General features: G+C 46.4%; 1 protein-coding gene across 13 annotated transcripts in view; it reads right to left on the reverse strand.

Moving 5' to 3' along the window:
* The window catches only part of COL6A3 (collagen type VI alpha 3 chain), a 65,831-nt gene extending 38,677 nt beyond the window's left edge, over positions 1 to 27,154 (reverse strand). For 4 of the 13 annotated variants that reach the window (XM_074593535.1, XM_074593541.1, XM_074593536.1 and 1 more), the window contains exons 1-7: positions 26,930 to 27,152; positions 17,225 to 17,374; positions 15,657 to 16,274; positions 11,221 to 11,823; positions 6,460 to 7,062; positions 3,038 to 3,637; positions 1,169 to 1,735 (exon numbers count right to left, since the gene is read on the reverse strand). In XM_074593535.1, coding sequence (XP_074449636.1) covers positions 1,169 to 1,735; positions 3,038 to 3,637; positions 6,460 to 7,062; positions 11,221 to 11,823; positions 15,657 to 16,274; positions 17,225 to 17,312 — 3,079 coding nt within the window. In that variant the 5' untranslated portion in view covers positions 17,313 to 17,374; positions 26,930 to 27,152. Of the gene's footprint in view, positions 1 to 1,168; positions 1,736 to 3,037; positions 3,638 to 6,459; positions 7,063 to 11,220; positions 11,824 to 15,656; positions 16,275 to 17,224; positions 17,375 to 26,929 lie in introns of all 13 variants that reach the window. The other 9 variants (XM_074593537.1, XM_074593540.1, XM_074593538.1 and 6 more) reach the window with 7 other exon arrangements.
* Between the last annotated feature and the right edge of the window lie 239 nt (positions 27,155 to 27,393).

The raw sequence follows: 27,393 nt of genomic DNA on the forward strand, positions 1-27,393 counted from the left end.
AAAAGAGTGAATGAGCTGGGTACACAGCTGGTGACATGAGGACCGAGACAAGATGTACACAGCAATCTTAAAGTAAAGGGAAGGCTGTCACACAAAACATGGGAATGAGCTAACACCTGTATCCTTGAGTTAAAAGAGATGTAAGAGACTTAAACTATCACCAGGAAGGCAGAAGTTTGTCACTGAGGGAAACTACCTACAGATAAGGATAAAAGCAATTGAACGCATTGATTTTGGAAGCTGGGGAAATCTCCTCCACCAGAGGATTTTCAGAACAGACTAGACCAATGTCAGCTGGTTCTGGACAAGAAGATCCTATTGGGGACAAGGGTACGTAGCAGATGGCACCCTGAGGTCCCTTCCAGCCCTATTTATTTTTATGTTTCTATGATTCTAAGTCCATCTGCCCAGAACATTTACAGAGAGATGATGTGGATATTATTACGCTTTTCCTTGTTCCCACCTGCTGTTGGGAGAGAGGTTAATCCTCAAATTAGGGCTGCCTCGGGAACTCACACAGCTGGACATATGTTGGGGAAGTTCCAATACCACAATTCATAATTGTGGCCGTGTGATTCTTTTAATGTTTGGGGTATTTTTATTATTCTTTAAGTAATCCATACTCATCTACTGAGCTTGTAACGGTAACTGATTCAAGAGGATCTAATTTATTGGTGAGTAGGTACATAAAGTAGAAACTGCCGTCATATCCCGTAAAAAATAATGGAGCAGGAGTTAATCCAGAGTGCTGCAGTGCTCCTTACTCCCTACCACTCCTCCAGAAAAAGGAGGGTGGAAAGAGAAATCAATACAAGCCTTTATTTGCTTCTTCTAGCCCTTACCCAGCATTGAACATCAATTTTTGCAAGATCTCTGCTCCAATGACTCTCTTATTTCAGGTTTGCACCATGTTGTACACACTGGTAACAGCACCTACTGCAGATCTTGCAGCCAAACAAAAGGCTTTTTCCTTATTCACCTTCAAAATTCAGTTTGGACCTTAATGCTTTGCTGGATCAGGGTCTGACCAGAGGAAAATCCAAATACAATAGCAGTTTCTACATAATCGTTTGAAACATCATGAGACCAAATTGCCCCAGTTACCAAATTGAAGGTGGCATGTAAGTGGTGTCTTTCAGCCTCCTGGAAATCCAGGGGGTCCCTGTACCTGTTGGCTGAAGCTGGATAGTTTTCAACAGGTTGACTATGTTTGGCTGAAGCTCTGAAATCCGAGGGAGGGAGTCGACGTCCAGAATGAATTGTGGGGCGTAAACGATTCTTTCCAGCTCTCCAGGGTCGGCATTTTTGGCTTTGATAGCAAAGGTCACGACTCCAGCTTGCTTCAGAGCATCTGACGGTTGCTCCACATCGTCGGTTGATCTCCCAGCAGCAAGGAGGACCAGAAACTGAGGAACCCCTTCTTCGATCCTGCTTCCAGCTTCCTTCACAAACAGCCTCCTTATAGTTTCATCTAGCGCAGCTCCGATGTTCAGTTGCTTCCCAGTTTTTATCCTCATCCTTTTCACTTTCAGAAGCATGTCTTGCTTAGATGGGAGCTCAGCAAAGTCAAACTCCACTTGGATGGTGTCACTAAATTGAGCTACAGCTACTCTTGTGGCATCGGGACCCACATTCAGGTCAGAAATTACTTTGTGTACAAAGTCCCGGACAGCAGGAAAGCTACCCAAGAGGTTGGCTGAGCCATCAATCAGGAATAAAATATCTTTCTTGCTTTCTAGAATAAATTCACAAATGAAGAGAGGGGAAAAAAAAAAAAGATATGAAGGCATTTTTCTTCTTAAATGTCATCCTAGAAACTTCTCTGCAAATTATGTGGATTTCAATGTGCAAAGCAAGTGATTTTCATTTACCAAAGTATTCAAAGGCTACAGGACTAAAAGTACCTTTGACTTATTTATCTGGGAAAGAACAGGAAGCAAGGACACCTCTCTCCTAAGTCTCAATTAATTCAGGCACCACACAGTCATATCATATATTGCATTGCATTGTATAATTCATATCATAAATTTGCTGTTTCAGATCACAGCGGTGATGCTTATATTCTAGCAATCTGCTGATAATTCAGGCGTGAAGTACAACAGCAGTGGAGGGGTCTTTCTCCTATTTAAAGGCTCAGTAGGTAAAGAACAGACATTAGTTCATACATACATACACAAAGCATTTTCTTAACGTACTTCTCCCAGTTGTGACACAAGGAGGCATCTAAATCCACAGGTGAGTTTTGACTCTGGGAGGAGAAAAATCCTGTTACCTGGTTCTGTTCAACGCCCTTTTAATCTCATTGAATACTCAAGGAAAAACCAACCATCTCATGATTTTATGTCTTAACATCTTTCGTATTCATCGTAACGGTCTCCTTTCCATACTAAGCAATCCTGGTTGTTCTTATGTCTCCATACGCACTTAGCCACAGTAAGAGAATTAGTTAGAAAATAACTGTTTAAAAATGGTTAAACTTGCCAACAGCTTTTGGCTTTAATGTTAGAGGCCAAGTTGGAATATCTCGAGTCAAATTCAGCCTCTGTGAGTGCCTGATACGGCACTTTTGACAGAGTGTTTCTGGGGAAGGAATTGGCCACCTCTACCTGGCTAGACCTCTGCTCCTCTGTGCTCTTGGCACGACTTTAACCTTTCCACACCACTCCCTGTGGAAAAAAGTCCTTGCTCCCATATCCTGAGCTACTGCAGACGATGCATTTACAGGCTGTGACATTATGGCAACCAAAAGGGAACACCCGAGTAAGTGACTGGTGGGCGCAGATTCACTCGGCTCCTCCTTCGGTCCTGAACTGCCAAAGGACTTAAAATCGTGCTGTCTTTAAGGTGCGCTAGCAAAGAATTAACCAACAAAATCAAGAGCTTCCAGCGTCAACTCACATATTTAAGGTTAAGCACACCCCTTACTGCTTTGATGACTCAGGGCCTTTGACAGATGTGGAGGTGTACGTTGGGAACAAAGAGTCAAGAGAAACAAGATTAACTTAATGCAGTCAACATGAAGGAAGGTAGATATTACCTGTCAGGGCGAGTGGAACCTCTTCCACACCTCCACTAACATATGTTGTTATAGGCTTATTTAACTCCTGGGGTAAAGCTGCCAGATCACCGAAATCATCCATAAAATATACCATTCTTGGATTAAAGGCAATCTGTTCAAGTTCTGCCTTATCCGCACTCCTAACTCCAACAGCAAAAGTCATCACTCCGGCCCGAGCTAATTCATTGGAAACTTGCAAGAAGGGATCGGCAGACCTCCCTGCCATCACCAGGACTAGGACCTGCGGCACTTGTTCATTTATTCTGCTCCCACCAGCTTCCGTGAAGTGATTCGAAAGCACAAAGTTCAGTGCAGAGCCAGTGTTCAGCACTGACCCCCCCTTGGGCCTCAGCTGCCCCATACGTTGAATTATGTCTGATTTGGTTTGGTACGAGTACAGAAAGAACTCGGTTTTAGGAGTGTCGCTAAATTGCACTAAGCCAACTCGGATTTTGTCACTGCCGACATCAAGGTAGTTAACTAGGGTGGCAACAAAGTCACGCACATAGGGGAAGTTGGCATTTCCGACGTTGAGTGATCCATCCAAAAGAAAGATGATATCCCTTTTGGTTACTTGAACTGCAGTAGAGCACAGAAAATAACATGAGACATCACAGAAAAACAAAAATAGATGTTTTTTTTCATGTGTGCATACAGCATACACTGTACACACATGTAAACCTTGTTAGGAGGAAGGGGGGAGACTGGGAGACAGAACAGTGTGATCAGCACAGAAATAACAAGGACCTTGCTGGAAATGACTACATTTGGCAAGGGCAGGGGGGTTTCTGACTTGTATTGTTGAAAAGTCTTTTACACATCAGGCTTATCAATAGGGCTCAGTCTCTCTCATGGCAGATGTTTTCAACAGCTGCTAATGCCAGAGTTGCATGTTCAGGACTAGGTTGTTATCTGGCAAAAGCCAGCCTCATTGATTTTGGTGGAGCAATGCTGAGTTAACGCCCGCAGACACCCTGCGTATCTATCAAGTCACCATGCATTTTCTCGGGGCTTTCCAACAAAGCTTTAGGGAATGTTTCTGCTTTCTAATACCTAAAGTGTGGTTTGACACCCAAGGCTATCACCCCTTTGTTAAGCAATCCCCCGTTCCATGGGGATGCTCCCATACATCCCCAGATGTAGAGAACCATGTCCTGCCCTGCAGCGACTTCCACGGTCGCGCTACCTTCAGGCTGTGCAGCCAGCATCGGCTGGCCCGCGGCACAGCATTAGGCTCCACTTGCATGGGAAAAACACTTCTGCCAAGTGACCAATTTGGTTGGTATTTTGAGTGGGTATTAAAAACAGCTTTTACTCATAGGCATAGAAAAGCTGGTCCCGATGAGGCTGCAACGGCTGCCTGAGACGCCTGCCTTTTTGACGTTTGCATTTGAGGCAGAAAAATGCATTTTTATGTCAGACATACATTTTGCGGGCTGCTGAAGCGGGGAGAAATTTCCCACTTCTGGTAGTAATCAGCCAGTTCTCTGATGCTTTTTTTTAAGGCTAAACCCTTCCCAGGCTGTCTCCCAGCATCTGAGCCTCGAGACACAGCTCTGCAACATCACCCCAAAGGCACCACAGCATCATCCCCCTGCACTTTTTGCTCTAAACACGTCATGTGTAGATGACAGACCCAAATGCCAAAACTTTAATATGATCTCAGAGAACTGATGAGTGGCTTATCCAACGCATCCCCTGGATGCCGTCCTCCAAACAAGTTATTCAAGAATATATTTATGCCCATTGCTAATTCTGTTCAGTATCTTTCTCTTTAAAGAATTTACCTATGGATATATGGCTATATTCATCCATCTCTCTAGCTTGCCTCATCCCTGTAAGCTTGCTGTCCTGTATATAAAATATATAAATACTGAGATATTAAAACCAAAAGGGAGAAAAGGGATTTTTGGAGTACAGGCATTGCTCTCAGATTTTGCACATTGTCTTGACTTTCTGTATTTTTAATTTTTCCCAGAAAAGTGCCATTCAGGGCCCAGGGTGAGACAATACCTAGTTGAAATGTAACAGAGTGCCCAGTGCCAAAATCAGTTATGTTACTAATAACGGTCATTTTATGGACTAGGATATGATTACTTGCTTATTGTGTATGTGAAGAGCTGTGAGTACAGTAGAGCAAAAGGACTGGAAAAAAAGAGAAGCTGCATGAATGAGCTTTAAAGAACAAGGAAGTACAGGAACATTTTTAATTCACATTCAAAAATAAAAATGTCAAGTTTGGTGTATAGCCATGCAAAACTGTATTAGCAGGAAACACATTCTGAAAAAAAGCTTATTAAATGATAAGTCCCGTGATATTCATCTTAATTAAGGACAAGTACTGGCAAACTGATTTTAAAATGTCTGTTCTTCATGTAAATCAGTCATAGGCTTTAATTCTTTAAGGATCTTTTCCATAAATTCAGTTTCTTTTGCACTTGGAGAAACTGCGAAAAACATGAACATGGTTTGACACCCGCTTAAGCCAATGGGAACCTCACTATTGACCTTACTGGGAGCTGGAAGAAGCCCTGTTTTTCTAACGTTCGTATGCCATGAGAAGGAAACGTAAGGTTCAAATATGATCTAGTGCAACACTAATTCAACCTCAAGCACCTCTATTGGGAAGAAATCCTGAGAAATTTGGTATAAAATCTCTATGCAGCTAGAGCACCTCTTGAAATGCAGGGGAAACTGCCTCAGAAGACATGACTCCAGCAACTGGATTGCTTCCAAAGTCTACTGATGTCAATGGCAAGACCAAGTAACAAGAATACACTGGCTTCACAGTGCTTTGGATCATCTTCCAAACTAATTAAATTATAATCAACATTGCAATAGTCTCGCCTTTTAGGGCTTGAGCTGAGTAAATAATAAGAAAACTCTAAATATGTTCTTAAAGTCCAACAGTGTCAGGCTAGCTTTCTCTGAACATCTCCATGAACAAACTTGCTTATTTTCTTTACACTCAGAAGCAACCTTTAAGCTTTCTTGAGCAAATATCCACTATGGATGATTTTCAAACCGGGGAAGAGATTATAACATTCACAGTGTGTCCTGTTCATAGGTTACGCAAACCCTAAGTGAGAGAAAAAGCCTCCACTGAAAGATTTCAGTACCTAACTAGTGAAGCACATCTTCCACGTCAAGGCCTTTAAATCTTGGTGACAAACATGGAATGGGAGAAAAAACTCCAGGAAGGAATGACAAACCTGTAACAACATCCACGCTACCAAATTCACTGATCTGTTCATCCACATTTTGCAAATCAGAGACAACATTTAGCTATGCTGAAACATGTGCTTGATGCTTTTTTTCCCCCTTATCTCTACACGTCATAGAGTAAGAGTTGACAAACATATAAACCCTATCTCCATAATTAGAACAAGGTACTTAATTACCTGATGGTGGTTCTTGGACAATCAGTCCTCCAGAGAGTGTCCGGATAGGTGACAGCACTTGGGGAAGAATGGCTTGCATGAACTGAACACGGAAGTCATTTGGGTTGAACACAAAATCTTGCTCATGGGCAATTTCTTGAAGTTCTGCCAGATCAGCGTTTCTCGACCCAATGGCAAGGATCACTATTCGGTTCCTTTTCATCTCCGCCGCAGCTTGGTCAACAGCATCCCTGGACTTACCACCAGTGATGAGCACCAGCATGGGGAGCACCCCTTCCTCCATTCTGCACCCAGCAGCACTGGTGAAGAAGTTGTTCCTCACAAAGTCCAGTGCTGAGCCAGTGTTGAGTGCTGTACCACCCATGAGCTTCATTTTCTTCACGTTAGCCATCACATCCTTTCTGCTCTGGTGGGTGTTAAAATAAAACTCTGGCTTCACGGTATCTGCGTACTGCGCCACTGCAACTTGGATCAGGTCGGGTCCAACCTCCAGCCTTTGGACAATTTTGGCAACAAAATCACGAATTGCATTAAAGGGGGCAGTCCCCAAAGCAGTTGAGCCATCTATCAGGAAGACTATATCCTTCTTGTTCACTTCAATAACTGCAAGTAACACATGAACATAAATGTTAGTGAAAGCCTTCACCATGCTCCGTGTATCAATTCTACGACAGTTCAGCAACATTTAGGACACCTTGTTTGTTTGAAGCATTGTTACTCTCAACACCATTAAAAGGGTCTTTCTTTCAAAACAGAATCATTTTTTAGGTTCTAGCAGAGGACTAATAAGAAATCGGGTTGAATGTTTCCCCTTCCTGAAACACAGGAGTGCTGCGAAAATTGCATTGTTTATAAAACTTGATATTAAAACGCATATACATCTCTTGCCAAAACAAGAAAGGCAGGCAAACAGTCAGGGGAGATCTTGGCTCTCAGCTGGCACATGAGATAAAAGAAGCAGGTGATGCTCCCTCTCCCTGCAGTGGAGCCGTCTGAATTATGCCAGAGTGTGGCTTGGTCTCAGAAGGATTACGTTCCCAAGAGCAATGACACAAGTAAAGAACAGTCTCCACTTACACAACATACCTGGACTTCAGGTCTTCACATCCTACATGTTATTCCTTATCTAACAAAAACAAGTTATAATTTTTCTTGTCACAGCTAGCCCGGTCATGGAAGAGCTGAATTATATTCTGTTTGCCATATCTTTAACAAAACAGGTCCCCTAGGTTGTAATCTCTGAAACTTTGTCATTGATGATGGCATAGGACACAGAAAGAACATAATTAGCTTTCCAGTTCCCTGGCTAATTTTGAAGGAAGATTGTTAGTGGGAAAGAACCCTGTTGTGCAGCATTGGAACCAAAGCGCCATCACATTTAATACACCAAATGTACATGAAAACCAGTAAATATTAACAAGACCAATACCATTATGATAAAAGCATTCTACATGATCATCATGGGAGATAACCTTCATGCCATCTTTTAGACAACCCACAAGTATTCTTTGAAACAGTAAGCCACGGCCGATATTGTAAATAATCCCACTCTCATCATCACCTCCCTGTTTCATGCCATTGAAGTGAAAAAGGAAACCTTGTGTTGCTTCGAGGTTATGCTGGAGCATTATGGATCATTGTGTTTCATTGGACTTGGCGTGTCCTTAAATTGCCTACCCATCTAAGGGCTCCTGAGGTGGGGTCAATACTCAAGGCAGCAGGTACATCACCTCCCAGGCTCACTGCTATGACCCTGGGGGAAGAGGAGACACAGCACCGTTGGGATCTCACACCCCTTGGGCCAAGTGGTGGAAAACGGCCTCTTATCCTGCCTGGATGGAAAAGGGCAGTCCCTTGACCCATCAGGGCTCCTCTGCGTGAAGGCTATTTACTTTGGATTTGAACAAAGAACAAAGCTTTGGCTGCAGTCCTCCTTGGCTGGACACCAGCTGGCCACAGAAAACAGTGCTCCCAAAGGCCGGTTTCTGTCAGGTTTCTCATTACGGGCAAGTGCCATGAGATTGGGGTCCCCCAAGGAGTGATTTAGAACTGGAGATGACATGTGCGACTCATCTGCCCCCTCTGCCCTGGGACTCCAAGAGAACTGCCTCCGACGGTAAGTGCGAGCCTTTGCAAAAGCCTCTCACAAAGTCTTGCTGGAAGCTGTTTGAGTAAGGACTGATTGTCAAAATTTGATGCCTAAAATAGCCTGCCGTGGTGCTGTTGGACACAAAACTATGAGACCCCTGCACGAAGCGAATGCTATGGTGCCCTCCCCGAGCCACAGGCTCATGTGAGCTGCTGGTGGCTTGCAGTTGACTGCTCGGGCTACCAAAACAGAGCTACCCAGAAAGAAACAAGCATTTGTTTAAACTCTCCCCTCCCCAGAGCAGTAAGACTTCCAGCATTCATCCCCCCAGCTGGGTTTTTTTCCCTCACCAGTTGCCCTGAGGAGCGGGCTGAAAACAGGAAACTTTCCAAAGGGAATAACAAGGGCTGGAATCCTTGCTGTATATCACTGAGGAGAGACATCCAAAGTGCTTCCTTAGTTCGTCAGCAGCTAGAAACTCAAAAATGGAGACCCTGGAAACTTTTGACTTTATGTAGAAGTTTGCGGGAAACATCAAAGGGGCTTTGCAGAGATGAGGGAGGCCAGGAAGTAAGAGCTCCCTCTGCTCCTCATTCCTCTTGCAGCTCTCAAATCCTGCAGCACATTTCCTTAGAGAAGAGGAATGCAAGAACCGAAACCAAAACCCACAGGAAGAAACACCCCACGGTGCTAATTTCAATGGACACAATTAAAGCAAAAGCATTTAAGGAAGGCTGTACACATCTCAGAGGGTCTGATCCAGAGCCCAGTGAAGCTGATGGCTGCACTCCCAGAAATTTGAAAGGATTTGGGATCAAAGCATTGTATCTTTGACTCTAGAAGCTGAGAATGTCGGAGCGTGTCAGCATCAAACCCAGCCCTGCATAGTTCCTTCCTCGTTGCCATCTCAGCTGTCTTTGGTGAAGCTCTTCATCTAATTTAATCACCCAGGCTCCCCCAGTAACTAAAGGAGAGGGGAGAAGAGAGGCAGAAAGGTGCTTCGAGACAACCATTCACATTCCAGGAGGGCTAGCGTACAACCGAGACCTAAAGTGAAGTGAAGCGACTTCAGTATTTCACAGGAACACTTGGCGTCTCAATGGGTTTGGCATCCCTTTTGGGCTGCGGTATGTGTCCCAAACCAGTGCTTTACGCTGCAGACTTCCAAGGCTGCCCTGGTTTGAATGAAGCAGACCAGTCAAAATCAATTTTCATGGACACTAGGCAAAGGAAATGCCCTAAAGCTTCTTTGAAAATGCCAACTTCTCCCTTTAGCGTATCCATCTATATGTAATTGCACAGGCTGGTGCTGTTGTAGTACCTTCTACAAAGGAGCAGGCATTTCAAGTGAAAAATATGCAAGTGCGGATGAAATCAAATGTACCAACACTTTTAATCTTGCCATTCAACACAGAGTTAAAAAGAAAGGGAAGTTTTCCATTGACTTGCATGGCTCCTGGTGCGCACACTTCAACTTAGTTAGCTAAATATGGTTCTTGTGGGATGCTACAAGCAAAAATGCTTTATGTTCTTTCCTGGAATAATCAAGGCAAGGTCATAAAACGATGTTTTAGGCAAATTCCTCCCTTTGATTTGAGCCACAGGACAGCAATCACATTTAGACATAGAGCAGCAAAGATATCTAGAATGCAGTTTTATATGTCGACATACATCATGAGTTGGACGGTATGTACAGAACTCCAGACTGGCACTTAGATCCCAAAAGTGTTGTTTGCATTAAGCGCCCTGGTAATTAAGTGCAGCAGCTCCAGCCTGGTCCTTTTCAGGGGCCTCTGAAGTACAACATATTGTTTCTTTCATAAAGCCTCTCTGTCAGTAAATTCAACTTCGTCGTAAAACCACAGGGTGAGAAACTCTTAATCACCTCCTTGCTCCGTAAATCCAGATATTCATTATTCTACTGCACCCAAGCTAATGCCAGTCCAGAAACGATGTCAACGGGGACTTAAGAGGGACGAAGTGACCTAAGTGGAGTATTGACACCTACATTTTCATTTCCCATACCCTCATGGAAAGCTGTAAACTTTCTCAGCTTACAGATTGAAGGGGAATAAGTGTTAGCAAGGCAGGGATTTCACTTCAGAAGAACTAAGGGCTGTTTTGCTTCTAAGCTCAACAACACAGGAATTTCACCCTTTTCCCAAGGATAGTGCATTGTTTCAATGAGGTATGGAATTTTTACTGTTTTAGCAAGCTTATAACTTCAGTTCTGTGAAACTGGAATCCATTTAACATCCCCGTTATCTTCCCCGTTCAAATTTCATTCCCTTGATGCTTTCAACTGAGATATAATGGAAGCTTATGTGACATAAATGTTTTCAGAACGGACAGTGCTGCGGTATTTACCCCCGGGGTGCTTAGATAGCCCAATAAGTGTTATATGAGCTTTTTAACACTGCTTGTGTCCTTTAAAACCCCATGTCATGCCAGTTATTGACATAAAACCTCACGGTTTTCAAAAGATAACCCACTGGGCAAATGAATTTCTGCACATTAGCCGCAGGACGATTTGTCTTTTCCATTGTTTCTCCATAACCAGACCAGAGAGATGCATTGCAAAAATAAAAAAAAAAAATAATTAAATATGTTGTTAAAGCGTGCAAAAGCTTGTTCATTCATCGATATGCAACAGTCTAGAAAGGCATACATACCTTCAGTCACAATGGTTGGGGCCTCTAACAAAATGAGTCTTTGGGCCACTCCAACAATGTTGGGCAGTAATAATTCTCGAAGAGCATCAAGGTTACGGATATCCAGGGCAGTAAAGGCGAAGCTTCCATCAGTAGCAATCTGCTGCAGCTCCGCGCTGTCAGCATTCAGGACCCCAATGCTAAATGAAAATATACTAGCTTGCTTCACCGCTAACACGCCCTCTCGGATATCATCACTAGACTCTCCACCACTTATCAGCACTAAAATCTGAGGCACTGCTTCCTCTATCCTGCTGCCTCCCGCCTGGGTGAAGAGGTTCTCCACCACAAACTCCAGTGCCGCACCGGTGTTTGCTTCCTCGCCACCGCGAAAACTAAGTGCCTTCACGGCATCCAGAACATCTGCTTTTGTGGAGTAGCTGTTCAAAGCGAACTCGGTTCTGGGTTGATCACTATACTGCACCACCCCAATGTGTATTTGCTGAGCTCCAACTCTGAGGCTTTCAATCAAATTTACAAGGAAATCACGTATGGCTTGAAAATTGACACTTCCGATGTTGTTTGATCCGTCAATAAGGAAAATAAGGTCAGCGGACTCTTGAGCTTTAAAAAAAGAAATGCAAAAGGTGAAAGCATTAAAATGAGTGATTACATGCGGTTGTACAGTGTTCTGACATGTTTCTTGGAAAACCAGTAAGAAACACGAAAATGAGAAAACAAAACACGTGTTCACTGAGGAGGTGATGTTTGCCTCTTAGTTCTGCATTCTGATTGAATACGAGCTCCCAGCCCCATCCCAGCATCCGCCGCCCACCAAGAGACGGCTTAAGCGGACGCAACCCGAGCCGGTGGTTGAAGTTACCCAGCGGTCAGCGCTATTGGCACGCGAGGAGAAAACTTGGCAAAATGCAATTTTGGGAAATCTAGACCGATTCCATCAGTGGCCAGCGCTGTCCAAATATTTAGACAGAGCCGAAAGGAAAAGGTAGGTTTTGGTGGTAATTCATCCTGAAGACAGCGGGTGAGGACAGTAATATTCGTAGGAGGTTTTCCTCATTGCAGACTTTCTTTTTTTTTTTTTTTTTTGGAGGGGGGAAGGGAGAAAGGCCACTGGAAAGTTTCAGCCTCTCTGTTGTAATTCTGTTCTTTTCCTGGTTAAAAACAGCGGCTGAATATATTGGCTTCTCCCACCATGAAGGATTATTATTTGAAATGCACTTGTTAGAAACAATTGAAAGGGTTTTAGGTATTATACTTGCACTGTAACGCTTTTACCAGCTGCCAGCATACACATGATGGCATTTGTCCAGCAAGCTGACCACGCAATTGCCAACCCATGCCGCGCAAAATTTGTCTTGCTTGAATTATTTTGCACAAAGGTGCATCTATTATCGATAGAGGTGTCCAGTCTGTATTTTTCATATGGACTTGGGATATTCAATCAAGGAATGCAGAATCAGGTTAAAACAGGGCGATGAAATCAGTCATGACACAATTATCCAACTCTTTTTGTTATGACCATACCCGTATGATCACAAGCATCTGCTGAGAATATACCCACACAAAACAAAACTTTTATATGGCATGAACATGGTTGTTGAGGGGGAAGCATTTTATGCTGTGAGACTTACCGAAGCAGACCAAAATTCCTTGGTGTCTGCTCTTACTCTTTTGCTCAACTGATTTTACCATCAACATCCCCAAGAGCCGTACGCATGCAAAAAGGGGGAGGAAGAAGACCCCCAAAGCATGCTCAGATGTTTCCATGCTATTACTCTCCAATCTTGCCAAGAAATCAAATTTCAGACTATTTGCAAATGAATGACAAGCAGCGTTTGGAAGTCACACGCAGCTCTCAACTTTTGAAAGCCGAAAGTGGAACCAGTAGCAAAACTGGCATGTGGTTTAGCATGGCCAGGAATAAACCTGCACTCTTTGCTATTAAGCAGCGGTGTCAATCTTTTTTTTTTTTTTTTTTTTTTTTTTGGCCTGTTTTGTTTAGTTGTTTTTCTAGTAAATGTTTTCGTACATTGCAATGCCACCAAGAAATTCAAATAAATGCCACAAATCCAGTGACAAAGGAGAAGGTTTCCAGGGCATCGTCGCTTCCCTGGGCCAACTCAATAGCCAACGTTGGCTTGAAGAACATCACTGTGGCTCAGAATTGCAAAGGGCTCCAGGATTTATTTTTCCATCATTGAGCTGAAATTTAGGGGTGCTTAGGGCTGTCTTTACTGCGCTGTTTTCAGTTGGGATGTACACGGTCTACTTCATCATATAAACGAAAGGGAAATCTCAAAGCGGTTGTACCCAGTGCTGCTTTAGATACCCTGGACATCTCTTTGAGGAGCAAAGTTTCAGACACCAACGGGTGTCATCACGGCAGCGCGGGTCGCTCCCGCAGGAGAGAAAACAGATACGAAGCAGATGCGTTGGATAATTTGTCATCACTGTAAAAAAAAACCTTGTACTTCAGTGCACATTTATGGAACAAGCTGGTGCTGGAGAACAAATAAAAGCATGCTTGTTACACAACTAAGCGAGGAGGGCCAGGTGAGACAGACAGCTAAGATTCAACAAATACATCAGGGCAAACTTGGGGCTGACTTTCATACTTACACTAGTCAGCTCTGGGGACTGCCACAGACCAACAGTTTTGGTACTCTATGCTGGAAGTACTGGGGGACCTTCGGTTTTTAACGTTTCTTGTTTCATATTAGGGCTCATTTCCAGCATAACATCCACAGCATTTTTATACATTTTAATGCTACATGGAGTGATCAGCTGAATAAATGTCTTCTTAAATTCTTATGTAAACAGGTATTTGTATCATGCTTTGCACGCTATTGTCCTCCAAAGTTTAGGACCCATAACATCTTTTCCCATCTTTAATGATACTCTGTAGATTGCCCATGCAAGTCACGCAGGAGCAAAGCTACAATAGTAGGATTAGCTTAAATTTGTGTGATAGGGGCGGAAGCAAAAAATATCTTTGAGTAGAAATTGTGTGATATACGTGAAGCAGGAATTTGCCTTTAAAGCTTTTAAAGAAATGTCTGTGGCTCCAGATGTTAATGTACTAAGGGGTTACCTGCTGGCGTGCCCTAGAGGATGACACCCAGCCACCAAAGACCAATTCCCCTATTGATTTCAACAGGGAAGCCCGTCGAAAACTTGTCCTTTGTGGCAAAGATGCTGAGCAGCCACTGCAGTGCTGTCAGCAGGTTGGGTAAAACATTCCTTTTCCACATATATTGACAGGATTTTCTCGGGATTGGCAAACTTTATGTCATGGGGCAGCTGCTTTTCTTCCCTGTGGCTTTCGCGTGATCTGGCTATTTGCCCTGTTGAGCACTTTGCACAATAAAAACACACGTGAGCACAGCCTTTTGGTGTTGATTGGTGACATGCAGTGACGGAGAGCACCCAGTGGGGCTGGCGTGAGGGTTAATCAGGCAAGACAACACAGGGGAATTAATGTTACACTGCCTCATTACACTGCTGTTGCCTTACATCACCCCACAAGCTATTGACCTTCAGATGGAGTCTCGGGAATAAAAAGAAAGGTTTGATCTCTGGGACTTCTGTTTTGAAACACAAAGCTGCTCAGAAGGCCCTTTCCATGCTGAAATTTGATAAACAGAGAAGGGATGGAGGAAGACCGTTGTTGGTTTTTTTTGTTTGGTTTTGGTTTTTTTTTCCTCCAGGCAAATTGGGGCCCCGGCTTGCAGTGGGTTGCAGAGAGGTTTCAGTTACGGGGAGGGTCCAGTGCTCCAGCAGGTGGAAACCATCGACTTGTAAAGAGGGCGTTTGAGTGGCATTGCAAAAGGGACTTTCCAACCACATATGCTTTCTCCGAGTGGATAAGGAGAGGCTAAGGGCCGGCTCAGGGATGGGGTTTCAGCAAAGAAGTTCTCCCCTGAACTGCTTTTGCTGTCTTCAGCCAAGAATGTGACTTTCTGGAGTAGCACATTGCCTATTTGCCCCGCTAGCTGTAAGGGGACTTCCCACGTGGTGTTCCCACAGCCAGCAGTCACTTTCTTGGTCTCCAGAGGGTTTTTGGTTGGGGCCTCAAAGAGTCACCTTCGTGGCTGGTGTGTTCATCCCCCATTTCCCTGCCTTGGGAGTGCATAGGCTGGGATGATTTAATAACTCTGCAGAGCTCCTTACATTTGCATTTCCATGCCATGTGCGGGAAAGGATGGCCACAACGGGCCGCTGCCCATCCAAGGGCTCCTGCGCTACCTCCTGGCAGGGATGCTGGCTCAGTCTGCAAACACCGGCACCCCGATAGCTACAAACACGGGGCCGCAGGCTTCAAACCTTTGTTTTTAAACCTCTGAACATCCATCTCAGTCTTGCCCCTACAAAGGCTTTAAACAGCGCAACACCAGCAGATACCATGCTGATGGGAGCCATCAGCAGTCAGCCATTACCTGTGATGTCTTTAACCAGTCCTTTGGCCCCAGCCTTTTCTGGAGTCATGGATGAACGGACACTTGCCACTAAGTCTCCAACTATGCCGTGGAGAGCGGTAAAATTCTCTAGGTTGAAAAGGTGCTTATCGAAGGGTTCGCTCGCTATTTCCTTTAACTCCCCTTCCACTGCGTCCTGCACGCCGACCGCAAACATGTTTACACGGGCCGATTTAAGGACAGATGATGGCAGAGCCACATCATCCTGGGATCGTCCGTCCGTTAACACTATAATAACCTGGGGGACGCCTTCACTGGCTCTGCTTCCAGCAGCTTTAGTGAGATGATTCTCGATTAGGTACTCTAATCCTTTTCCAGTCTTGGTGCCTCCCCCCATGTAAGGCATGTTGGCAATATGGGACAGGACGTCTCGGGTAGAGGGGTAGGTATTTAACTGGAACTCTGTGTGGGGGTTTCCGCTGAACTGGACCAGGGCAAAGCGAAAATCATTTCCTCCCACATCTAAAGCTTTTATAACATCATACAGAAACTCTCGAACGAGTTGGAAATGTTCCTTCCCAATGCTCCAAGAGGAATCCACTAGAAATATTATATCAGCCACAGCAACGGTTTTGACAGCTTTAAAAAAACAGATGGGGGTTTAGGATTTTCTATCGGTCAGCGCAAGCATGCCTCCTCCTCCTCCTCCTCACCCGAACAACCGACGGCCTCTCTCACATGGTGAAAGTGAAGCTTCCCCTTTGTCGCCCGCAGCAAAACTAGAAGCGCTCGAGAAAAAACAGGCAGCCATCAGCGCCCTGACACCGCCCCCAGGCGCTGGGGGACAGGAGGGGACAGCATGCGACCCACCCTTCGCGGGGAAGGGGCGGTGAGATGCTTCTCCCCCCTCCCGGACCCTCGCCGCAGGGGTTTGGACACCAGCCCTGAGCCAGACAAAGGCGCCTGCAACTTCACGCGTGAATTTAGGCTTGCGCAGCTTCTAGCTGCCCATGGTCTCCTGCACCTTTTTTTTTTTTTTGCTGACTCAGGGCTTCGCTTGCTCCGCGGTGGTGCTCGAAGAAGGAAAGGCCGCTCGGTTTAAACAGCCTGGATGCTGGCGTAAGTTTTCCATATTTTTCCTGCTGCTAACAACCCCCCCTCCCCATCATGACACCAGCTCCATTCCCAAAGGCACCAGCATCTCCTCTTAAAAAAGCCAAACAGCTTTTCTGCAGGTCGGTGGCAACGCTCTTCTCACTGCAAAAATCCCCTCCTACGCATGCAAGGAGGGCAAAAGAACTCTGCCCCAGAGAAAAGCCGCTTGGGGCCACCCTAGGTGCATATCCCGCACCCCTGTGCCCCCAGAGAGCATCCTTAAAGGCACATCACCGACCAGCAACATGCTCGGGAAGGCACCGCGCGCGTTGGCTAAGGTCTGGGTCTGAAAGGACCCTCAGCTGAGTGGGAGCTGAGGGGCAGAAGGTAAACCACAACGTACCATCAACATGCACGTTAAAAACCAAACGGTTTTTGCAAACTAGCGGCACTTTTGTACAGGCATGAAGTCAGGTGAAGCAGTCCGGTCTTACCTGCTTGCTGCTGGGCACGAACCGAGCAAAAGCCTGAGAGTAGGAGGCAAAACATTGCCGCAAAGGGCAAATGTCGGTGTTTCCTCATTTTGGTCTTTTATCTGTGTTTTCCTTTTATTCTCTTTGTTTTCAAAGCACCCAACGTGAGATCTAAGGGAGAAAAACAGAGTGAGTGAGAAACAGCGTCAGCACTGGCCAAGCACGGATGAGGCACAAGATAGAAAAGCCAAACCATGTGGTTTTGCAATGCTTTTGCGGCACTTCGGCAGGAATAAAATATTTTAATGCCAGACAGTCTACTTCATAGCAAGCATTTCTATGGAAGAGGAATCATCGCTTACATAATTGGCATTTAATCACCCCTGTGGACTTCGGTATCTTTCTCCTTGTCTATGCTGCTCCAGGTAATACAATATCTAATACATAGGAAAATGGCCAGCCTAGGTTTTTACCACCAATCCTTAAAATATATGATGGCCTCCTACTTGTCCTCTTCATCCAGGGATGAACATCTGGGCCAACAAATCCTCTCTTGCTGTCGCCCCCCACTTTTTTTTTTTTTTTTTTTTTTTTTTGTAAACAAACACCAGAATAAGAATTTCCCTTAACATCCCCTTTTTGCCTCAGCTCACCTTTTCGGCTGTCCCAAATATACAAATGGAAATTTAATTACTCCAGACCACGTGATCTGGCTGTATAGCAAGAAGCCCTTGGACTCCCCCAAGCTCACAGCCCTGGCAGTGGAACAGCCTGCGCTCACTGATCACATTCTGGAAAGGCACCAAGAATAATATTTTATGTGCTGGAGCCAAAAATATAATTTATGGAAGTTTCTTATCTGTGATCCACCTGGCAAGTCTTCTAAAACAATGTCTCCTTCAGGAAAGCTATGTATCTGTTGTCATAGAGATGGCCAATTTATTATTTCATCTTCATTTCCAAGCCTACAGAGCAGAAACCAGCAGGACTTGCTTAACCAAGAAAATATCCTCTCAAAAGAGAATACAGTGATTGAATACTTTTCATTCCTCAAAAGGAGCTCAATTACTCAAATAAGCCAAAAGTGATTCAAATAAATCAAGCTATTAACTGGGTCATTGTTTAAAATAAATAAATAAAAATCAATTTTCTCATGACTATCCTTGCCAACTCCATCAGTCCAGAGAGTTGTGACCAATACAAAGGCCTAAGAGGGCTAGGGGGAAGACTAACCCCTCTTTAAGGAAAACCATGGTAGTTACACAGATGGCCATCGCTGGCACAGCTGGAAAGAGAACCAGGTGCCAGGAATTAGAGAAAATTCATGAATAAACATCTGAACAGCTGATCCCTCTTCCACTGAAGAGACATTCCTCAGGGCTATCAGAGATGGAGCTTAGTGGAAAGGCAGGGACAACATCCACCTCGTTTCCTGAAACCTGCCACAATCCTGACGCTTCCCACTGGCTCCCTGTGTGTCGAAGCCGGGTTGGGGTCTGGCCCTCTGTGGGAGAAGGGGTTTGTAGCGTTTGCTCTTCCAGGTGCTCCACACGGCATTTATGAATGCCACAAAGCATGAGTCAGGCAAAAGCTACCCCCTGCCTTTCCCCCCAGAATTTGTGCGTAAGAACAATAATAGCGCCAGGTCGAGAGACGTTGAACAGGCACCCAGAGCCAGCAGCTAGCCCGCAGCATTAATTAAGACATAAGTCTTCCCTCTTATTGGCAGCTCCTCCATTTATAGACACAGCTGCTGCAGCCCGGAGGTATTGATATAATTCATAAAAACACTAAAAAATATCATCCTTGTTAGCTGGCACTCATCCATCCCCCCCGGCTATTGGAGTCCAAGCCAAACCTCCCAGTGCCTCCAAGTGGGAGCCAACGTGCTCTGCTGGACCACGTCGTCCTGATTTACAGCTTGCCCCCAGAAAACCTAGTTTCACCCAAAGGACAGGTGGGGAGGGGGAAGCTGGGCTCTGCTGCTCCATAGGTGCAGGATTTGCCGTGGCCTTCGCTACGACCTTCATCCCCTGAGCACACACACGTGCAGAAAGGTCTGCAGGTCCCAGAGCTGAGGTTTGCAAAAAGCACTGAGCTTGTGACAACCACCCATCCAACCCCCCACCCCTCCCCAGAGCATCTCTGCTCTGGGCAGAAGAGGTTTACAGAAGAGCTGGAAGTTTTTTGAGGGCTTGCCTTGCAACATCCATTGGGAGTAATAACGCTGCTAGCTATGAATGAAAAATGTGAAATAAAACGCACGCTATGGAAAAACAGCTTGTTAAAATAATGTACGCCGTAAAAGTGCTAGTATTTCTTTTCTGAAATGCAGGGGGTTATGTTATCATCCTGTTTATTAGCTGCTGGCATCCTATCCCTCCGCATTCGCAGCAGCTGGGGGTAAATCGAGCATCAAGATAAACCGGTGAAAATGAATGTCTTGCCAGCTAAGAAATGACAGGACTGAAGCAAACATTTGGGGTTTTTTTGGTTTTAACCAAAGTCTCTCTGCAGCTGCAAAGAGACTTACGGGGCTGTTTACAGCCATAAAACACAGCAGAAGGGAAAAGCAAATCCCCCCGGTGCTACGAAGCTCCTCACAACACTCCCGTGACTTTCTCGCAGTGGTGGGCAACTGGGCTTTACACTGAACGTAGACCGAAACTCAACGGTGGATCTACACCTACATTTTTAGGGCTGCTTTGGCTTGAAACGCCTTGAAGAACTGCCCTGCCCATGTTCAAACAAGGAGCCTGTGGGAGAGCTGGGGCTGAGCCCACCTCCGTTAGTCCCTTTAGGTTACGGTTCAGCCCCGGAGCCTCGCGGCAGAGAAGCCACCGGCTGTATTTCATGTACCTCCATCCTGGCAAAACCAAATGGCTGAGTCAGCCTTTGGGGCACCACGAGATAAACCTGGACATCACAGCGTGTTAGAACAACGCTCAGTCTCAGCTTTGGTTTATTTGACCTGGCCAGCTGGGAAATACAACACCTTTTCCAAGCAATAAAAAGTTGGCTGTTCGTTTTGGTCACCTTCGTTTTCATTTTAGCCTTTAGGAGGCCTCCACATCGATTTTCAGCTTTCTCTGTGACCTCCATTGTGGTATTTTTTAGTTATATGAAAGCAAAGGGACTGGTTCATCAACAAGAGATGAACTTTAGCATCATGCTTCCCCAAAATAATCCTAAACTCACAGGAACTAAAATTAGTTATTAAAAGGAAAGACAACAGCGAAGCCTTGCAGGAAGAGGTGACTGATGTCTCTTAGAGATAGACTGCCGATTTCTGGAAAAGAAGAGCATTTAAGCACAGGTGATCCTGAGCAGGGTTTTTCCTTACATCCTCCCCTCCACAGAACCCTTATCAGCAAAGGAGGAAGAGTTGGGTGCTTGCAGAAAGCGGCCGGTGAGGAGATGATTTTCCAGTAGGAGCTAGCCCCTGAGAAGAAGCAGCAAGGGCAGCGGCTTTTTTTGTAAAGGTAACGTGCTTTCAGGGAGGGCTTTGAACTAAAACTCTGCTTAGAACCCGTCTGGCTGAGCCAACAGCAAGTCTCTGGCTGAACGAGCAAAGTGGGTCTAAGACAGTAAATGATGGGATTTTTTTTTTGTATTATTTGGAGGTAGGTCTTGCTTGGCTTGCCTTGGTAAGGCACAACGAGTAATGTGCTTTGCTCGATGTGTTCTTGCTTTATGTCCCTGATTATCACTGGTCACAGAAACTGGAGGGGTCACCACCTTGCAGGGTAAAACCAGGGATGTGCATTTATGCTAATTTGCTTTAATTCTCAATTATGGCAAGTCTCTGTTTTGCAACTTTATTCTCCTGGATTATTGTCATTTTCGATAAGGCAATTTCAGCCTGGATTTTATTATTTTTATTTTTTTTTAATGAAAAGTTCCTTGGAGCCCTAGGGAGGGGGGTGAAAGCTCTGGTAGAGCTTTTGATACAACCACAGTGAGCTGGAAAAAAAAATGCTGTAAACCCTGACTACCGAGCGTCTTTAGAAAAGGAGAACACTTTCCTGAACTGTTAAGAATTAGCACCAAAGCCCGGGGAGCCAGTCTCTTAAGAATTCATGTGCTAAAAGATTAACTCATGTAATCTTCAATAATCTGAAGGGTTTATGTCTGTCTAGAGATAATATAGTGTGTGGTGACCTCTTAATATTACAGTATGTCCTCCATTTCATCAGAAGATATACATCTGTTAGTAATAATGCTTTCAAAAGGCAATCATTTCTACCACTAACGCAATGAAGTGATTTCCTTAAATATTTTTCCCAGCAGCTATTTTTTTGCTTATTGCATACTTCTCTGTGCATAAAATCTGACGTTTTACATATTTTTTTTATTTGAGGGGATGCTCCAAGTTCACTTTCTAAGCAATCACTCATTTGTGCGTGTGTGTGTTTTCACTAGAGCATAGTTAAAATAAAATCTGTAACAGTGCAAAGCAGATGAGCAGACTTTAAAAAGCAGAACATAAAAGACAGGAAAAAATTACTACAGCTGTTACATATCACTTTGATTCATTACATGTGCCTCTCAGCTGGGCTGGCTGACTTGGAGAGGGAGGGGAAGTATATGGCTTTGGCGCGAATAGAAATGCGATGTGTCATCCATAGATATGGATGGATGCTATGGCAGGTAGAGGGAATAATTAATGTTATTGCAAAAGAACTCTTAAATCTGAACTCCCAGCCGGGCAGCGCTTCAGGCATTGATGCTATCTACCTCGCTGGACTGCAAGAGAAAACAATTAGCTCGAGCTATTGGAGGGGTTTTCTGTACTAGCGTTTTGTAGTTGCCTGATGCTTTTCCTCAAGGCCAAGGAATCCAAAACTAGCGTGGAATCTGTTCCCATCAGCTCTCCTTGCCTGTGACGGTACTGTTGCTGCTGGGAGGTGAGCAGCCTTTGGGAGAGGACGGAAGACCTGAAGCAACTGCAGTAAGCGGAGCCATGACTTGTATGCTCTTCTGGGGATAAAATGGCCTGAGTTTGGGCTTGGCCTTGGGCAGCCTGTGCAGCTTTGCTAGCTGGCGCAGCAAGGGACCTCTGGGATGTCTCACTGCCCTCAACCAAAGTGCATGGGGTCCAATATTCACCCCCATGAATAGCTTGAATAGAAGGCTGCAAAGCAGTTGTGTCCCTGATTTTCCTTTGTATGTGGGGTGTGTCATCTCGATCAGGGAGAAAGATGCGGATTTGCACCTGGATCCCAACAGCTTTTCTACAAGAGGAACAGGCAGGACCAGAGGGAGGGCAAAGCACTGTCCTGGAGATGAGATGCTGTGAGCATCCTTGGAGCCCTCCCAAAGTCTGCTCCATGGGGATGTCGGGGTCAAAACAAAGGGACCTCTGCCTTCATCTGTGTTTGCTTTGTGGGCATCTCCCCATGCCTCATCGTCATCCTGTTTCCCAACCAAACTGCTCAGCATAAATACCCTTGACTTGGCTGTTCTTTGCTATATGCACGGCCCCGGGAGGCAGCGGTGAAGCCATGAGGCTGCTGTAAGCCTTGCCAACAGCTTGGAAGTGGACACTGTCCGCCCAGAAGAACTATTTGCAGCCCCGACAGTGGGATGGAGCAAGCAGGGAGGAGGAACGGCTCCTGAAATCCTGACGTGGAGCCATCATAGCACAGATTGCCCTCTGGAGGTGATGCGTGCTCCTCTCTCGGCTGGATGAATCCCACCTTAAACTTCTCTGCACTGTTAAGAGCTCTGAGCTGGGGAAAACATTAGCCAAAAGCCACTCCTAGCAGTGATTTGGACATCTAGGGGCCAGATGCTGTGATTTTTCCCTGTGAGATAGCTCAGTTGCCTTTGAAAAGGGACATAAGCCTCCCAAGCCTCTAGGCACCTGGCCACCCCTTCATCATATGGCACAAAATATCACCTGGCCACACAGCCTCCAGAGAAGCAAGGCAATTTCTAGAGACTTGGGATGAGCTGGATGGGGCAGATTCTGAATTTATTCACAGCTCCAAGCGGTTGAGAGGGGCCATTTCAATTTGCACCAGCTCTTTTCGAGGCTTTCCATTAACATTGCTGCCATCTGGCATTGGTGGCACCGGGAAGGTGAGGGTTGTTGGGTTGAGGGCTGCTCCTGAAAACATTTCTTCCTACAAAGGCAGACCTGAGTGTTAAAAGCAAACAAGCCCAAAAGGGTGGAAAATCTTCCTGCTTCTGCAAACCGCTTGAACTCCGGTTTTTGAAAACCAGCGTTAAGCAAAGCAACGGAGTTATTTAGCATTAATATCCTACCTGGGTGCTAGCATTTAACATGAATCACATTCATTTCTGTTCTTATAAGTGTTCTGTTGGCTTAAAATCTGGTTGTTTTCTTCATCTGAAGACTGAGACCAAAATAGCATAGTTATTAAGAGGAAAGGGAGTATTTGCTAAAAAAAAAAAAAGGGAACTCCCTCAAAGATCAATGACTCTTTATGTATAGTAACCTAAGCCTCCCAGTGCCTCTCCACCCAAACAAATCTGCTCCTTAATGTGGAACACAGATCACTTTAAAAGGTGGAAAAAGTGATGGGCACGCGGAGGGGTAAGGCTGGCTGTGATTCACAGCGGAGAGCACGCATGCCATGCCACCCGCAGCCAGCCCCGCTGCCGTGCACACCCAGCGCGGGGCAGGTTCTCCCCTTTGCTGCGAACCAAATGCATCCAGGCTGGGAAAATACAGTCCAAGGCTGGCAAGGCTCTGCAGTTACCCGAGTTTGCACTGACGGAAGGAATAAGATGTTCCCTTCCCTCCTGTTCCCAGACAGGCACGTAGCAAAAGTTAGGAGAGGAACAACATTTTTTTATTTTTTTTTTTTTCTCTTTGATGTGTGGGAATACACTGGGGGCTGGTTCAGCTCACCCTGAAATTAGGGAAGTTAATGCATTTGAATGGAAAACTGCAAAGATGTTTGAAAACCAGGAAGGGAACCACCTATACTGCTGATAATTGGAAAAGGAATGAATGAATGACAAGGGGTGGCAGGAGCAAGCGTGCAGCCTTGTGCTCCTGTCTTAGAGATGCCATCACACCCCTGGTCATGGTCTACATCTCTGCAAAGACCAGGGTGGCATGGGGTATAAGATTGGGGGTGGAAAGCTCATTTTCCTGAGCTCTGGGAACTGTGTCCGTATCTCTGATACTACAAAGTCAAGGGATGGCACCAGGGAGGTGTGTAGTATCATAGAATAAATTTGGTTGGAAGAGACCTTTAAGATCATAAAATCCAATTGTTAACCTGACGCTGCCAAGTCCACCACGAAACCATGTCCCTCAGCACCACATCTGCATGTCTTTTAAATACCTCCAGGGATGGTGAGTCAGCCACTTCCCTGAGCAGCCTGTTCCAATGCTCGATAACCCTTTCAGTGAATAAATTTTTCCTGATATCCAGTCTAAACCTCCCCTGGCACAACTTGAGGTTATTTCTTCTTGTCCTATTGCCTGTTCTTTGGGAGAAGAGATCGACCCCCCCTGGCTACCCACTCCTTTCAGGGGGTTGCAGAGAGTGAGAAGGTCTCCCCTCAGCCTCCTCTTCTCCAGGCTGAACACCCCCAGCTCCCTCAGCCGCTCCTCACAAGACTTGTGCTCCAGACCCCTCACCAGCTCCATCGCCCTTCTCTGGACACGCTCCAGCCCCTCGGTGTCTTTTCTGTGGGGAGGGGCCCAAAACTGGACACAGCACTCAAGGTGGGGCCTCACCAGTGCCCAGTACAGGGGGACCATCATTGCTCCAGTCCTGCTGGCCACACTGTTCCTGAGTCAGGCCAGGACGCTGCTGGCCTTCTTGGCCACCTGGGCACACTGCTGGCTCATATTCAGCCTGTTGTCAACCAACATTCCCAGGTCCTTTTCCACCAGGCAGCTCTCCAGCCACTCTGCCCCAAGCCTGTAGCATTCATGGGGTTGGTGTGACCCAAGTGCAGGACCCGGCACTTGGCCTCTTTGAACCTCACACCATTGGCCTCAGCCCATGGATCCAGCCTGTCCCAATCCCTCTGTAGAGACATCCTACCCTCCAGCAGATCAACACTCCACCCAACTTGGTGTCACCTGCAAACTGACTGAGGGTGCACTCGATCCCCTCGTCCAGGTTGTTGATAAAGATACTAAAGAGAACAGGTCCCAGTACTGAGCCCTGGGGAACACCACTCATGACTGGCTGCCAACTGGATTTAACTCTGTTCATCACAACTCTTTGGGCTCAGCCATCCAGCCATAAGCAGCCAGTTTCTCCAGGAGAATGCTGTGGAAAACTGTGTCAAAGGCTTTACTAAAGTCTAGCCTTTCCCTCGTCCACTAAGCATAGTCGTGTCTCTGCTCTGCCACCACATTCGTACGTGACATTGGAGAAGTTCCCTGGCTCCCTGAAACAGCCTCAGGCTGGAGACATCTCTCTGGCCTCCACAAAGCTCCCAAACTGTGTGGCTGTGCCCCAGAAACAGCACTATATAAGCACAATAATTATCCAACCATAAATACTGATTTTTTATTTTTTTTTTAAACCAGTAAGTAATGGGGTAAAGCCAGAAGTTTGAAAAATGCAGCATTCGTCCCCTGAGAGCACACTTGAGTCATCACAGCAACCAGAAATGAGCTGAGAGTTTCCCATTGCACCCACTGGAACCAGAGTGTCTTTGGCCACCTCCGCTCCAGACAGTTTTGGCCCCTGTGCCTGGTCAGGAAACCGATTTGGCCGCAACCCTTTCTCGCCCTGGCCTCCATTTGGGAAGGGAGGGCTTTGCTGACCCAAGAGGGACAGTGGCAGGGTGTCTCCATGATTAGTCATAGCCACCCGTCGGCAAAAGCATCGCTGTGTGCAAAGCCCTGGGGAGCTAAGGGCAACTGGGGCTATGGAGGGAAAAGGCTGGCAAAGGCAGAAGGGAGCAAGGATGGGGGCTGTGGAGGCAGGAGGTGGCTCCATGCAAGGCTGGAGAGCCCTTGGGGAAAAATATCTAACGTTTGGCCCATTTCTCTCTCCATTGATGAGCATGAGAGGATGACGATTGTCCCTAGAGCCACACAGTGCTGGCCCACCCTGGAGCAGCAGGGACATTCCCAGCAGCGGGACCTGCGTGGGGTGGACAGGCTGAGCAGCATCTCTGGCCAGTTCATCCTACCTCGCCTTGAGGCAGGAAGGGTGAGGGCTGCTACCAAAACAACGCCCAGCCTCAGGAGCAGGAGAGGGGGCAGTGAGACACCCCCTTAGCCAGGCTCCTTGCAGGGTCCCATGCATGCACCCGCCTCCTTGTGCCCAAGCAGCTCCCCAAACCACGGCATGCGCTCCTCAGGGCACCCACCCCACCGCTTCCCGGGGCATCCTGCTCCCATCCCACCAAGCTGCCGCGGCAGTGATTTCAGGGCATCAAAGGCAAACACCGTCCTCCTGCAGCAGCAGGGGAAATCCTCTGCTCGGTGCTGTTGAATGAATTTAGTTCTCTTGCCCTGGTGGGACCAGAAGTGTCCCTGTGCACGTGCGGTGCATCGGCTCGGGGAGGAGGCTCCTGGTGTGAGCAAGGCTCCGGCATCGCTCCGCTTTTCCAAGCGCAATAGCTTTCCTCTGAGGACACCCCTCTGCGCATAGGATGGGTTTTGTCCAAAATTCCTGGAAAACTCCCCAAAGACAAACACACCGCGGAGGAAGGGGAACGTAGCGCGGCAGCTGCTGAGCCCAGGCTAAGGGCTCCCGTGTGGAAAGCAACACTTACCCCTGAGCGAACCCCCAAAAAAGTTGCTTATTCCAGGATTTTCCACTCCGAAGCACCTCTCACCCTTGCTTCATGGTGTGCTGGCCCTGTTCAGCCTTCCCGGTCCCTGCTCGCCTTGCTTGGTGGGGTGCAAGCGGCGGCGGGGCGAGGGAAATGGGGGTGCACTGGTCCCTGCACGACGGCCGCCGCGGGTCTGAGGGAGGCCGGAGGCAGCGGCTGGCGCGGGAGTGCCGAGGGGCCGGCCGATCGCAAATGGGATCCAGATGGTTGGTGTTGGCGTTCCCGGGGCTGAACTCAGAGCTGCTCATCACATGCGGTTCCCGTCACCACCCCCCACCGTGTATGTGTGTCCCCCCCCCAGCTCCAAGGGATGCCTCCACACTGTGTGTCTTCCCCTTCCCGTGCTGGCCCCACTGTCTCCAAAAGGCTTCTCCCTCTTATCATCAGGAAGAAAAAAAATAATA

This window comes from Larus michahellis, chromosome 7 (genome assembly GCF_964199755.1).
Source record: "Larus michahellis chromosome 7, bLarMic1.1, whole genome shotgun sequence".
Taxonomy (NCBI): Eukaryota; Metazoa; Chordata; class Aves; order Charadriiformes; family Laridae; genus Larus; species Larus michahellis.